The sequence below is a fragment of the Schistocerca gregaria genome, chromosome 2 (genome assembly GCF_023897955.1).
Source record: "Schistocerca gregaria isolate iqSchGreg1 chromosome 2, iqSchGreg1.2, whole genome shotgun sequence".
Taxonomy (NCBI): Eukaryota; Metazoa; Arthropoda; class Insecta; order Orthoptera; family Acrididae; genus Schistocerca; species Schistocerca gregaria.
This window is the reverse complement of record NC_064921.1, coordinates 672,578,987-672,594,807: the sequence shown is the minus strand read 5'-3', so window position 1 is coordinate 672,594,807 and position 15,821 is coordinate 672,578,987. Positions and strand designations below refer to the sequence as shown.

Here is a 15,821-nt window from a genome sequence, read left to right as displayed (position 1 = left end):
ATTGTGTGTGTGCACAACAGATGTGTATCAGACAGATGACCAGCGCAAGCAGGTAGTCGCCGAGCCCGCCTAAGGAGTTACACGTCCCGCTCATGGAATAAACGCGTCGAACTCTGCATGATGTAAAACATTATTGTGCGAACATTTGAAGGTTGTCGAAAGAAAAGAAGGGACTTTGATTGATTCATTCATTCTCTCACTTACTGTCATAAGGTATGGGCAGTTGTCATGTTAAACTTGGAGAGATTTACAGACTGTATTTGTAGAAAGATAATTGTAATAGCTTCTGTCGGACTGGAAGGTGTCAAGCTTACAGGAAATGTTTCAGTGTATGAAAACTGTTAAGTGTTATGAAAATACAGTGAGACTGAGTTCAAAGTATTCTCGAGTGTACCGAGTTATTTAGTGTACCGAGTTCTTTAAAAGTATAGAGAATTCCTACAGAGTAACATCTATTGTTCGGAGAAGAAGCTGGGCAGAATATCGCAGCTGGCTATCCTGAAAGAAGATCGGTGAAGCAACTCCAAGTAAGTTCGACAGCCAAGGGGGGAGTGTGAGTCTTGCATGCCAGTACCACACTTCCACCCTTAATCACTGGAAACCGCCAGAACTGGTAACAATAAACTACTTGTTTCATTTAATGATACTGGTTACCCTTGTTCCCAAGTATTAGTGACCTCTACTGGCCTCAGTTATCTGTATAATACTGAAGCATCCAGGCCATCACCAGCACTTACTATGTATGTAGATATATAGATTCTGATGTTGATATCCACAGACAAATATTTTATGATATGATGGCTGTTAATCATATTAATATTTTAGTTTTTCTTGTGCATCCCTCAGCATGCTGTAGATTTTGCTTCAGCTAATTTCACTTACTTGGTTACATAACTGTTTTTAAATTTTGAACAGACCTGAAAATGGCAATGGCCAAAACTGGTAATTGTGAAATGTAGAATTTATGTGATCAAGATGGACCTCTACAAATAAAATGAAAACCATTATATTCATGTTTTTATTTTCCCACAAGACCACTTAGGTCTCCAAATAATAGTCTTTGCTCCACTTTTGGCATCATTTGCAAATATTTATCTGTTTTTTGGCAGTTTGGTGCATAGGCAGATATGATATTTAAGTAGGATTCTTTATGAAGTGCTAGCTTCACTGAGATAATACTATCATGTATTTACATTACCAGTTCCATTTTAAGGCTCAAACAAATTTGAGTTTATTGGTATTTAGCGTAGACCATACAGCCAGCTCATACTTCATGAAGTATACAGGTATTGAGAGAAATTTAGTGTTACAATATTTGTTTGTTTGCACATGCACACACTTTACAGACCAATACTTAGAGAAAACCTTTGTGCAATCCATTTTCAATGACATGTTGGCTTTAGATGCAACTAACTGCAGTAATAGTGAATCTGTACAGCATATAAAAAATTCTGTGACCATTTATTGCTAATAGTCATCATGCTTGTTTATTAGTAACACAATACACATGAACATATTACTGAATGTCTCTTTCCAACACGCCGTTACATATGCACACTGATCTGATGGTTGCTGAAGCTGCTAAGATGGATGCAGTATCACTCCCTAACAACCATTGATACCGAAAAACAGTAATAGTTCAAATTTGAACACAAAATGGCAATAATTAGTAATGTTAAATTATGAACTATTTCATCAGGAGGGAAGAAAGGGGGGAGGGGGGGGGCAATGTGAAAGCAGTGAGATAGAGTATTGAGTTGAAAATCAAAGCAAGGAGAGTACAGAATATTGCCACAATCCTGCAACTATATATTAAAGACCAAACATTACTGCAGAACTAAATCATAATGGTTTTAAAACTGTATTTAAGTAAAAAAGAAAATTGTTTAGCTTACCAGACATAGTTCCAAGACAGATAACCCATTCAGCATGTTCATCTTTGAATCTTCCATGTTTTTTTCGTAAATCTCTACAAAATCTGATACTTGAAGCATTGGCTTTTCAACTGATAATCTGGAAATAACCTGGAACTGTATATGACAGTAATCAATTTTATGCTGATTAGAACAGGGTACACATATATTACTATTAATATGGCGGCAACAACAATGTTACTAATTTCCTTGGACGAATAAAAGATTTTCTTGTGTTATTCTACGATACAATACAGAAAAAAGGTAAAGTTTAATGAGGCCACCCACATGCTGTATCAAGCTGATGACAGTGCATCTTCACAAGTTAGTAACAACCAATGAAAGTCTAGTTTGGAGCACACAGTGAGCAAATGAAATCTATACATAAGAAAATATGAATTGCATCAGCCCCTTCTCATTTCCCACAAGTAAAGAGAACAATGTGAACAAACTGAAAATATTCATATTTCCTTCACCTCTAGGATATCAAGATTTTTACACCATTAGGTATCCAGAATAAGCTGCTAATTTAACTTCCCAGGATTAGTCACGCTAATGTTACCAACGTACACTTAAAGGTAAAAAGAGTCAACGCCTCCTTGTAAACTCTTAACACTGCAAATGTCAGATGGAAAGCAATGTCAATTGCATCATTATAAATAAATTTTCTTAGTTATTCTACTACCAACAGGTCAATGAAATTTGAATTTAATCATTGTCTTGGATATCTTTTATTAAGAGCCAAATTTCAATAAAACCAACCAAAAATATCTTAAGTTATCTTAGCCAAAAACAACAATGAAAAAATCCAGGATTGAATAACAAAAATATGGAAAGGATAGATTATATTCATCACACAGAGAAGGATTTGAAAAATAATTAAAACCAAGAGCTGCATTGCATTCCAACATCGTTTATTCGAAACATGCTATCAGTTTCGATGCCAAAAAGCACCATTTTCAGACCCCAAGGGTAACTTACAATAAACGTACAAACTACAATGACAAAGACCAATGGAAACTTCAAATGGAAACAGTTATTAAGAATGTATGCCTGCATGTACAACCAGCAGGCCAAAATTAACTGGATTATGTATCTTCATAGAAGTAACAAGCCCAGCACACAAGATACTGAATTCAGTTGATTTTGGCCCCACTGCACATGACTTCGTTGGTAGCCCATGTTGGCATACATGCTTAAGAACTGTTTCCATTTAAAGACTCCTATGGTTTTTGTCATTGCAGTTCATACACTGATGACAGGTTATCTACATCTACATCTACATCCATACTCCGCAAGCCACCTGACGGTGTGTGGCGGAGGGTACCCTGAGTACCTCTATCGGTTCTCCCTTCTATTCCAGTCTCGTACTGTACGTGGAAAGAAGGATTGTCGGTATGCTTCTGTGTTGCCTGAGGACGACGCTTTTTGGTATCAAGACTGGAAGCATGTATTGAATAAACAACGTTGGATTCCAATACAACTGTTGGTTTTAATTGTCATTATTCAAGTATTTCATGTCTGGCTGCTGTCCCACTCTCCTCACTGGATTACCACAGTTACAGAGGACGTGTCAAGTCACAGACAGGTAATATGAAAAAGAATGCTAGAAATATTCAGCTTTTGGACTTCTTCAACAGTAGAAGACACACACACACACACACACACACACACACACACACACACACACACACACACACACACGAAAACAACCCACACCCACATAAATAGGTTGGTTGGTTTTTGGGATTGAAAGGACCAGACTACTAGGGCCATTGGTCCCTTTTTCCATGAACTTGAAACCCCCACAAGGAATAAAAGTAAACAATGGAGATTACCAGAAATGACACAGGACAAGAAAGACACAGACAGAGGCCAGATAAAAGGAATGAAAATCACACAGAGTGTGACAGTGGTAAAGGCAACCACCAAGAAAGGCACTAAAAGCCCCAGTGTAAATAATCTTAGGCCAAAGACCAGACTCAACACAAAAAAAAGGACAAACACTTAGTTCAAGCAATAAAAACCCCCTGCACACATAAAACTCAAAACTGAACCAGCCATCGCAACGTCATCTGATAAAAGTGCAGGAAGCGAATCAGGCAGCGCAAAAGTCTGCCTGAGTGGAGTTAAAAGCAGGCATTCCAACAAGATGTGGACCACAGTCAAAGATGACCCGCAGCGACATAGATGTGGGGCCTCGCAGCGCAATAAATAGCTGTGCGTTATCCAGGCGTGGCCAATGTGCAGCTGACAGAGGACAACAAAGTCCTTGCGAGAAACCCACAAGGAAGAGCGCCACGCACTGGTAGCCTCCTTGATGGCCCGAAGTTTGTTGGCTGAAGGAAGGGTGCGCCATTCTTCACCCCAGGTGTGAAGTACCTTCTGCCGCAAAACTGACCTGAGGTCACTCTCCGAAAGGCCAGTCTCCAAGGCTGGTGCACCAAAGCCTGTTTGGCCAGCATGTCAACACGTTCATTTCCCAGGATGCCTCCATGACCTGGGGCCCACACGAAGATTACACAGCAGCTGCAAAGGGCAAGAGTATGGAGGGACCCCTGGATAGCCATCACCAGGGGAGAGCGAGGGAAACGTTGGTCGATAGCTCGTAAACCACCCAGGGAGTCACTACAGATAACAAAGGACAAACCTGAGCTGGAATGGATATACTCTAGGCTACGAGAGAAGGCGACCGGCTCGGCAGTGAAAACACTGCAGCCAGTCAGCTATGAGTGTTGTTCATAGATCCCCTAGAGTAAGAGCATAACCGACATGACCAGCAACCATCGAACCATCAGTATAGACAACGTCAGAGCCTTGAAACATGGCAGGGACTGAAAGACAACGGCGGTGGAGGGCTTCAGGTGGGAATGAGTTCTTCAGGCTCTGTGCCAAATCGAGCCGAAGGCATGGGCGGGGCACACACCACAGGGGTATATGCAGAGGGGCCCGGAAAAGAGATGGAAGACAGAAAACCTCAAGCCCAGAGAGAAGAGCTCTGACACGAACCGAGATCACACACCCTAACTGGAGCCGCCGATCTGAATATGGACGACTGACTGAGGGAACAGGAGACGATAATTGGGATGCCCGGGCAAGCTACAAATGTGTGTAGCATAAGCGGCCAGTAATTGTTGGCGCCGGAACTGCAACGGAGCGGCCCTTATGGAACTCACCCTGAGACGGAGCCAGAAGGCACCGAGACTCAAGTAGCCAACTCAACCTCCGGCTCACCATGCGTTCAAGCAACTTGCAAAGAATGTTGGTGAGGCTAATGGGGCGATAGCTGTCCACTTCCAGTGGGTTCTTGCCAGGTTTCAACATGGGGATTACGATGCTTTCCCGCCACTGTGACGGGAACTCACTCTGAACTCAGATACAGTTGAAAAGGTCTAGGAGGTGTCACTGACAGTCCACCGAAAGTGTTTGAGCATCTGACAGTGGATGCGATCTGGCCCGGGAGTCATATCAGGGCAACCGGCTGGGGCACTATGGAATTCCCACTCAATGAATGAAGCATTGTATGATTCAGGGTGGCGTGTGTGAAATGAAAGGCCCCAACGTTCCAATCGCTCTTTCAGGGAGATTACGGCCAGTGGGTAAATCGCAGAAGCGGAACTCTAAGGAAAATACTCTGCTAAGTGGTTTGCAATTGTGTCAGAGTCAGTACAGACTGCTCCATTCAGTGAAAGCACAGGTGCGCTGACTGGGGTCTGATAGCCATAGAGTCGCCTAAACTTGGCCCAAACCTGCAATGGAGAGGTACGGAGGCCAATGATGGAGACATACCATTCCCAGCATTCCTGCATGCGTTGGCGAATGAGGTGGCGGGCTCGTGCGCGGAGCCGTTTAAAGGCGATGAGGTGTTCCAATGAGGGATGCCGCTTGTGATGCTGGAGTGCCCACCTGTGATCTTTAATCGCCTCAGCGATCTCAGGCGACCACCAAGGCACAGTTCTCCGCTGAGGGGACCCCGAAGAACAGGTAATGGCAGATTCTGCAGCAGTAACGATGCCGGTGGTGACCGAGTGAACCACAGCATCAATGGCGTCATTGAAAAGGGGCTCAATAGTCTAGTGGCAATGGAGGTGAACAAGTCCAAGTCAGCCTTCTTCATAGTCCATCTGCAGGGGCGCCCAGAAGAGTGACACTGTGGCATTGACAGAAAGATCGGGAAGTGGTCACTACTGCACAAGTCGTCATGCACACACCCCTGGACAGATGGTAATAGGCTAGGGCTGTAGATCGAAAGGTCGATGGCTGAGTATGTGCCATGCGCCACACTGAAATGTGTAAGGCACCATTATTTAAAAGAGAAAGATCGAGCTGTCGCAATACTTGTTCAACGATGCTGCCTCGGCCTGTTGTCACTGATCCGCCAAAAGCCACTGATCCACCCCATAGAGGGTAATGGGCATAGAAGTTGCCCAGTAACAGAAAAGGAGGCGGCAATTGGGCTATCAGCGCAGCCAGGACATGCTGTGGAACATCACCATCTGGTAGAAGATAGAGACTGCAAACAGCAACAGCCTCTAAAGGTGAAACTTCCTGACAGATTAAGACTGTGTGAAGGACCGAGACTTGAACTCAGGACCTTTGCCTTTTGCGAGCAAGTGCTCTACCAACTGAGCTACCCAAGCACGACTCACGCCCCATCCTCACAGCTTTACTTCTGCCAGTATCTCGTCTCCTACCTTCCAAACTTAGGTAGGAGATGAGATACTGGCAGAAGTACAGATGTGAGGACGGGACGTGAGTCGTGCTTGGGTAGCTCAGTTGGTAGAGCACTTGCCCGCAAAAGGCAAAGATCCCGAGTTTCAGTCTCGGTCCTGCACACAGTTTTAATCTGCCAGGAAGCTTCATATCAGTGCACACTCCACTGCAGAGTGAAAATCTCATTCAGCCTCTAAAGGTGTTTGTAGAGGGACAGACTCGCTGTAAAGGGAGTGAAGGACATATGTGCAGACGCCACGGGATACCTTCTCATAAGCTGCCCGGTTCCTATAATAACCCTGATAGCCACGGAGGGCGGGGGTTCACATCGCGGGAAACCAAGTTTCCTGAAGAGCAATTCAGAGGAAAGGGTGAAGGCTGAGAAGTTGTCGGAGCTCAGCAAGATGGTGGTAAAAACCGCTGCAGTTCCACTGGAGGATGACATTGTCCATGACCGAGAAAGGGCGTGAAGGTACCGAGGAGGCAGATTACACTGCTGGGTCACCTGCTGCCACTGATTGAGTACCTGTGCAAGTAACATCCATTGTGTCTGAGATATCGGCAAAATCTACGTCCTCAGCGGACGGCAGAATCTCTGCCTTGCCCTCAGACTCAGAGCTTGTAGGTTGCGGTGGGGTGGGTGCCACTGCAAGTTCCTTCTTCTTGGACTTTTCTTGCTGCTCCTTGGGTTTCACTGGCTGGGAGGGCTTCACTGATTCAGTCTCCACGACGGAGGAGGATAGCGAAGCCTTACAACCAGCTGCTTGTCGGCACTTATGCCACTGCCGGGCATCATCCTTCCCACTTGTGGAAACCTGGGAAGGGAGGAACCCAAGGGACCCCTTGCGAGTGAGAGGTGCCAAAGAAGTTCGATGCTTCTCTGGCTTAGAAGTGGGGACAGACGTCACCCAAGGGATGGGGTAGTGGGATGGGGAGGGGGGTTGGGGGGAGGTGTTGCTACTGAGGTAGGTGGCGCAGGAGCAACTGGGTGGGTAGTGCCCCCAACGGGCAAGGAGGCATGTGGAGTTGTACAGCTCGGTGAGCCAACTGGAATTCACTGAACTGATTGGGTTATCACGGTTGTTGTAGCAGTGGCATACGAGGAAGTCATGCGCACAGGATGGAGTCATTCATATTTCCTCTTAGCTTCAGTATAGGTCAGTTGATCCAGGGTCTTATATTCCATGATTTTCTGCTCTTTCTGTACAATCCTGCAGTCTGGTGAGCAAGGTGAATGATACTCTCTGCAGTTGACGCAGATGGGAGGCGGGGCACATGGAGTATTGGGATATGATGGGCGACCGCAATCTCGACATATGAGGTACAGCGGGAAGACATATGGCCAAACTTCCAGCACTTAAAGCACCGCATTGGGGGAGGGATATAGGGCTTGACATCACAGCGATAGACCATCAACTTGTACTTCTCCTGTAATGTATCACCATCGAAGGCCAAGACGAAGGCACCGGTAGCAATCTGATTATCCTTCGGACCCTGATGAATGCGCCGGACGAAATGAACACCTCGACACTCTAAATTGGCGTGCAGCTTGTCATCAGACTGCAAAAGAAGGTCCCTATGGAAAATAATACCCTGGACCATATTTAAACTCTTATGGGGTGCAATGGTAACTGAAACATCCCCCAACTTGTCACAAACAAGTAACCTTCGTGACTGGGCAGAGGTTGCCGGTTTTATCAATAATGACCCAGAGCGCATTTTGGACAAGCCCTCCACCTCCCCAAACTTGTCCTCTAAGTGCTCTATGAAGAACTGAGGCTTTTTTGACATGAAAGACTCCCCATCAGCTCTCTTACAAACTAGGAACTGGGGCGAATAAGTGTCACTACCATCCTGAGCCTTGCGCTCCTCCCACGGTGTGGTCAGGGAGGGGAACAATTTGGGATCGTATTTCTGAGCATTGGATTGAGCCCGAGAATGCTTAGAGACTACTGGCGGCAGGCCACCAGCAAGAGATGATGTACCATGCTTCATTGCAGGTCATACGCCCTGATGCCACCCACTCCAACCAAGGGCCCTCCCCACGGGCGCCACCCAGCCTCAGCAAGAGCCATCTGGCAGGGGTCTACAACCAACAGAGTACATGGCGGCCCCACCACAACGGACTGGCTATCTGCTGGATATTAGGTGCAATGAAGTCCATGGTCGTCATCTCTGCAAAAAGCAACACTGCACAGTGCATGGTGGAAATCACACCCAGGAATGTAGACTCGCCCAAGAGATGGAGAACAAGCGGGACGGCAATGCGAAGACGAGGAAGCTGGCTAAATATCTCAATGCACGATGGACACAATGCACCATGTAAGGCGCCATTCCCCAATTGGCTCTCCCTTCGGAAGAATTTGGAAATATCGAGGTCAAACCCGAGAGGGGACCATCATATACAGGGTGTTACAAAAAGGTACGGCCAAACTTTCAGGAAACATTCCTCACACACAAAGAAAGAAAATATGTTATGTGTCCAGAAGCACTTACTTTTCATGTTAGAGCTCATTTTATTACTTCTCTTCAAATTACATTAATCATGGAATGGAAACACACAGCAACAGAACATACCAGCGTGACTTCAAACACTTTGTTACAGGAAATGTTCACAATGTCCTCCGTTAGCGAGGATACATGCATCCACCCTCCGTCACATGGAATCCCTGATGCGCTGATGCAGCCCTGGAGAATGGCGTATTGTATCACAGCCGTCCACAATACAAGCACGAAGAGTCTCTACATTTGGTACCGGGGTTGCGTAGACAAGAGCTTTCAAATGCCACCATAAATGAAAGTCAAGAGGATAGAGGTCAGGAGAGTGTGGAGGCCACGGAATTGGTCCGCCTCTACCAATCCATCGGTCACTGAATCTGATGTTGAGAAGCGTACGAACACTTCAAGTGAAATGTGCAGGAGCTCCATCGTGCATGAACCACATGTTGTGTCGTACTTATAAAGGCACATGTTCTAGCAGCACAGGAAGAGTATCCCGTATGAAGTCATGATAATGTGCTCCATTGAGCGTAGGTGGAATAACATGGGGCCCAATCAAGACATCACCAACAATGCCTGCCCAAACGTTCACAGAAAAATCTGTGTTGTCAACATGATTGCACAAATGCATGCGGATTCTCGTCAGCCCACACATGTTGAGGATTGACACATCGTTGGATGAACCATCCGCAGAAGTGTACCCGTGGAGGCCAATCAGCTGCTGATAGTATCTGCACACGCTGTACATGGTACGGAATCAACTGGTTCTCCCGTAGCACACTCCATACAGTGACGTGGTCAACGTTACCTTGTACAGCAGCAACTTCTCTGACGCTGACATTAGGGTTATCGTCAACTGCAAGAAGAATTGCCTCGTCCATTGCAGGTGTCTTCGTCGTTCTAGATCTTCCCCAGTTGCGAGTCATAGACTGAAATGTTCCGTGCTCCCTAAGACGCCGATCAATTGCTTCGAACGTCTTCCTGTTGGGACACCTTCATTCTGGAAATCTGTCTCAATACAAATGTACCGCACCACTGCTATTGCCCTGTGCTAATCCATACATGAAATGGGCATCTGCCAACTCCGCATTTTTAAACATTGCACTGACTGCAAAACCACGTTCGTGATGAACACTAACCTGTTGATGCTACGTACTGATGTGCTTGATGCTAGTACTGTAGAGCAGTGAGTCACATGTCAACACAAGCACCAAAGTCAACAATACCCTCTTTCAATTGGGCCAACTGGCGGTGAATCGAGGAAGTACAGTACATATTGACGAAACTAAAATGAGCTCTAACATGGAAATTAAGCGTTTCCAGACACATGTCCACATAACATCTTTCCTTTATTTGTGTGTGAGGAATGTTTGGCTGTACCTTTTTGTAACACCCTGTATAGGCCGAAACATTTGAGACTCATTTTAGTCGCCTCTTATGACAGGCAGGAATACCACAGGCCTATTCTAACCCCCAAACCTGCAGGGGGACACCCACATAAATTGCCCCTGTCTATGGCCACTAAAAATGGACTGCAATTGTGCCTGACGTTAGCAGAAATTTAGTGAAGGTGGGTAGTGGAGGTAGGGAAGAGGCATGGGGTAGAGAGCAGGAGAGAGAGCAGGTTAGGGGTGGGAGACATGAGAGCTGCAAGTGGGAGCATGCAAGGACATTTTAAGGGCAGGACAGTGCTGCTAGGTGCAGCATCTGGAGGTTCTCATGGGAGGAGTGGTAAGGGAAGTGGAAGGGGGAGGACGAAAAGTAGAGGAGAGATGGACGAGGGTGAAAGGGAGAGGAGAGACTGAAGAGGAAAAAGTGACTATATAGAGGTGTTAGCAGGATAGAAAGCATGTGTAGTAGTGGAATGGGAGCAGGGAATAGGACAGGCATGTGGAGTATAGGAACTAGCAAAGGTTGAGGTCATAGAAATTAAGTGTTCACAACCGTACAATCCTGATGGCACAAGCTATGAAGAAGTCATTAAAGTGAAGCTTATCATTTGGATGGCATGTTCAGCAACTGGGCAGTCCAGCCATTTCTTGGCCACACTTTCCCAAGGTCATTCATGCACACAGACTGCTTGTTAGTCAATTGTGCTCACGTACAGGTTGGTTACAACTAAACTTCCACTACTTGAGAGAGGCCCCTTGGAAAATAAGTGATTGTAGAATAATGAAACATCCCTGTGCAGACATGAAGAAGAGATACCACGAATAAACCACTGAAAGAAAAACATTTTAATTTTCAGATGAGAAGATAACATACGTTAACTGCGAACCATGTTTACGTTCCAGGTTAAAAACATCACTCAATGGGACGATCATCTGCATCAACAACAGTCTGGCGCTGCACTAAAGATTCAATTTAACAAATGTTCGCAGCATTTTTTGAAAGGTGGACTATGGAATGTTCAGCTGTCATGGCACAGCTCATGCACTACTTGAAGACTGCACATTGCATCCAACAATTTCAGCCATGACAAAAGTAACTTCTTCAACTATTTCTGGCTAAACTGACCGTTGTCCTCTCCAAGGAGCAAGTCAAACTTCCAAATTATGTTGTTCAACTCCGGTGCAGAAACAGTACCTCTTCGTATTTCTGTAATGAGTCAATATTTGTACAGAACAGCAGCGCTACTGCTGTTTTGGTAAAACAGCTTTATGAATAAATCACTGCTCACTTTGTCCAGACCCATCTTGACTGTGGACAACTGTAATGCACACTGGTTCTTGTATTTAAACCGTATGTCACCATACCAGTACCGGTGCTTAACAGCAAGTCATGAGACTAACACCATCAGCAATACAAATCCTGTAGTACACAGTCTAAACATCATTCCTAAAAAGTTGGGAACCCATATAGTAAATAGTTTTCCATGTACAGTTGTTCAATTAGTGAAAGTTTAATTAAAACCACCCTGTAAAGTACAAGTACAGTGATTGCAGCTAATCTGGTAGATCACATGACTGCTTTCACATGTGACCCTACTTTTAGTGGGATAGGAGATTCAAGTGACTGGACAGGAGTAGGTGGTAGATATATGGGTGCATAGACTTCGATGCAACAATTCTCCCTACAATGTATACTATTTTCCCTTAAACCCCCCGGACTTCAACCCCATCCTCCACCTGTCTGTCCCCTCCTTTGCTCCCACTCTAGTACCAGAACTGTCGTCATCAGGGTTTATAGTCAAGAACATCATGGCTGCCCGTGATCTTGCAAAGGATATTTCTAGCTTCCGCCTATGTTCTTGTACTTATACAATAGCACCAGTAACATGTTAAAAGTGCTGCAGTGCATGTGTTTCCAGTCTGGTACAAATCCAAGTCGACAAGGCACTAAATTAAATATGTATGTTTATTATATGTTGCTTAAATCTGTACCACTTGTCAAACTCTACCAACTCGCTCGCATGGAGCCACCAGATACATGTTGTAAAGTAGGTATCAACATGGAGGCTCATTGGGAAAACTACCCAATCTATAAAGGCCATTCCAGCAGTCAGAAGGTTGAGATTCAGACGAAGCTTCCTCAAGACCACTGCAGCAAGAAAACAATTGTGGATTTCTCAATATGACAATAACTCCGCCTTCAATCTCCCTTCAGAAACCTCCAGACCTGCGCATGAACAGAATCAGCTCATGTAGATGTCACTGATCTTTCTTCAATCTGGAGCTGGAAGATCCATGACTAATCTCCAGAAATGGCACTTCCCTGTGGATACCACCAAAGGTGACTGCGGAGAATCACAGACGATGGAGCTCCTTGTGGATTGTCAAATATGCCCTGCATCATGCACAGGAGATCTGCTTGCGACACCGGATGCAACTGAAATTGCAAGATTTTGTTGAAAAATAGTTTATTTATTTGTAATGGTAATTATCATTACATTAGTAGGACATGTTCTGAGGCATCAAGGGATCACAAATTTAGCATTGGAGGGCAGTGTGGAGGGTAAAAATCATAGAGGGAGACCAAGAGATTAATACACTAAACAGATTCAGAAGGATGTAGGTTGCAGGAAGTACTGGGAGATGATTAAGCTTGCACAGGATAGGGTAGCTTGGAGAGCTTGTGTGTGTGTGTGTGTGTGTGTGTGTGTGTGTGTGTGTGTGTGTGTGTGTGTTTTCTACTTCCAAAGGGCTTTGAAAGTTGAAATGTGATGATGATGATGATTGTGTGTTTAAAGAGACTAAACTACTGGGTCATCAGTCCCTTCTTACTATGAAAGAAACAAACGTAAAAAGTGAAAAAATGGGGGTCTAGGGCTGATCCAAATATATAAGCAAGTTAAAGAGTTTAAAAGGGTGTGACAGTAGTTGTAACATAATGTTGTTGTTGTTGTTGTGGTCTTCAGTCCTGAGATTGGTTTGATGCAGCTCTCCATGCTACTCTATTCTGTGCAAGCTGCTTCATCTCCCAGTACTTACTGCAACTTACATCCTTCTGAATCTGCTTAGTGTATTCATCTCTTGGTCTCCCTCTACAATTTTTACCCTCCATGCTGACCTCCAATGCTAAATTCGTGACCCCTTGATGCCTCCGAACATGTCCTACCAACCGATCCCTTCTTCTTGTCAAGTTGTGCCACAAACTCATCTTCTCCCCAATTCTATTAAATACTTCCTCATTAGTTATGTGATCTACCCATCAAATCTTCACCATTCTTCTGTAGCACCACATTTCGAAATCTTCTATTCTCTTCTTGTCCAACCTATTTATCATTCATATTTCACTTCCATACAAATACTTTCAGAAAAGACTTCCTGACACTTAACTCTACACTCGATGTTAACACATTTCTCTTCTTCCAAAATGCTTTACTTGCCATTGCCAGTCTACATTTTATATACTCTCTACTTCGACAATCATCAGTTATTTTGCTCCCCAAATAGCAGAACTCTTTTACTACTTTAAGTGTCTCATTTCCTAATCTAATTCCCTCGGCATCACCCGATTTTATTCGACTACATTCCATTATACTCGTTTGGCTTTTGTTGATGTTCATCTTATATCCTTTCCTCAAGACACTATCCATTCTGTTCAACTGCTCTTCCAAGTCCTTTGCTGCCGCTGACAGAATTACATTGTCATCGGTGAACCTCAAAGTTTTTATTTCTTCTCCATGGATTTTAATATCTACTCCAAATTTTTCTTTTGTTTCCTTTACTGCTTACTCAATATACAGATTGAATAACATCGGGGATAGGCTACAACCCTGTCTCACTCCCTTCGCAACCACTGCTTCCCTTTCATGCCCTTCGACTCTTTTGACTGCCATCCGCTTTCTGTACAAATTGTAAATAACCTTTCGCTCCCTGTCCTTTACCCCTGCCCCCTTTAGAATTTGAAAGAGAGTATTCCAGTCAACATTGTCAAAAGCTTTCTCTAAGTCTGCAAATTCTAAAAATGTAGGTTTGCCTTTCCTTATTCTTTCTTCTAAGATAAGTTGCAGGGTCAGTATTGCCTCACGTGTTCCAACATTTCTGCGGAATCCAGACTGATCTTCGCCGAGGTCGGCTTCTACCAGTTTTCCCATTCGCCTGTAAAGAATTCGCGTTAGTATTTTGCAGCCGTGACTTAATAAACTGATAGTTCGGTAATTTTCACACCTGTCAACACCTGCTTTCTTTCGGATTGGAATTATTATATTCTTCTTGAAGTCTGAAGGTATTTCGCCTGTCTCATACATCTTGCTCACCAGATGGTAGTGTTTTGTCAGGACTGGCTCTCCCAAGGCCATCAGTAGTTCCAATGGAATGTTGTCTACTCCCGGGGCCTTGTTTCGACCCAGGTCTTGAGCTAAAAGAAAATAGAGATGAGCTAGGCAGCATCTTGCACAAGAGGGTCTAAAGGCACACCAAGGTAAGGGGTGAAGAAAGTAACCAGGGGTCGGATGGGGGGCACCCGCCAATTGGCCATCAAGGCACTCTCAACAGGAACATGTGCTATTGTCAGTAGACTGCTGCAGCTGCAGTGAAGAGGATCCTCGTGATGCAGAAGGAATCCATGCTTATCCGGCACAATACATTGGCTCTTTCCAAGAGGGGTAGGCATACGACAGATTGTCACTGAGTAACTTGCCAGAAGCTGTTGTCATCTAACACACAGTGGTGGGACACTGGCTTCTGTCAGGAGGCTGTCAACAGGGTTTATATGGAAGGCTCCCGATGACAACTGCATGCGAATGTGGTGAACAGGGTCCAGCAAGCTCAGTACAGATAGTGCTTCTGACCAAAAGGCAACACATCCATAGTCCAAGCAGGATAAAATAAGTGCTTTGTAAAATCACAGGAGAAATGTGCGGTCTGTGCCCCAAGAGGAGTGACTAAGAACATGGAGGGCATTCAACTTCTCCATGCAAACTGCCAGTGAACATGCGGTAACCAGGTTAGTAAGTACCTAATCACCAAGATGAATTTCGGGGTGCACGTGTACAGTCTGCAGTCAACAAAAATGCAAAACTCATGATTTTGCAAGATAAAATTGGTAGTCATGATTCAGAGCTCAGTCATGGACTCAGCAGTGCACACTGATACAGAGGCATAGCACAGGCAAAGATCATCCACATACAGTGACAGAGAGACCATGGGGTCCACTGCATTTATAACATTGATCGTGATAGCAAACAGTGTTGCACTCAGAACTGATCCCTGAGGAACTCCAGTTCCTGTACACATTGGTTGCCAACAGTTG

At 44.7% G+C, this 15,821-nt stretch overlaps 1 protein-coding gene across 2 annotated transcripts in view; it reads right to left on the bottom strand.

Moving 5' to 3' along the window:
* LOC126334726 (origin recognition complex subunit 4) overlaps nucleotides 1–15,821 on the bottom strand; it is a 75,781-nt gene that overhangs the window by 38,997 nt on the left and 20,963 nt on the right. For both annotated transcript variants that reach the window (XM_049997263.1, XM_049997262.1), the window contains one exon: nucleotides 1,896–2,030. In XM_049997263.1, the coding sequence (XP_049853220.1) occupies nucleotides 1,896–2,030 (135 nt within the window). The remainder of the gene's footprint in view (nucleotides 1–1,895; nucleotides 2,031–15,821) is intronic.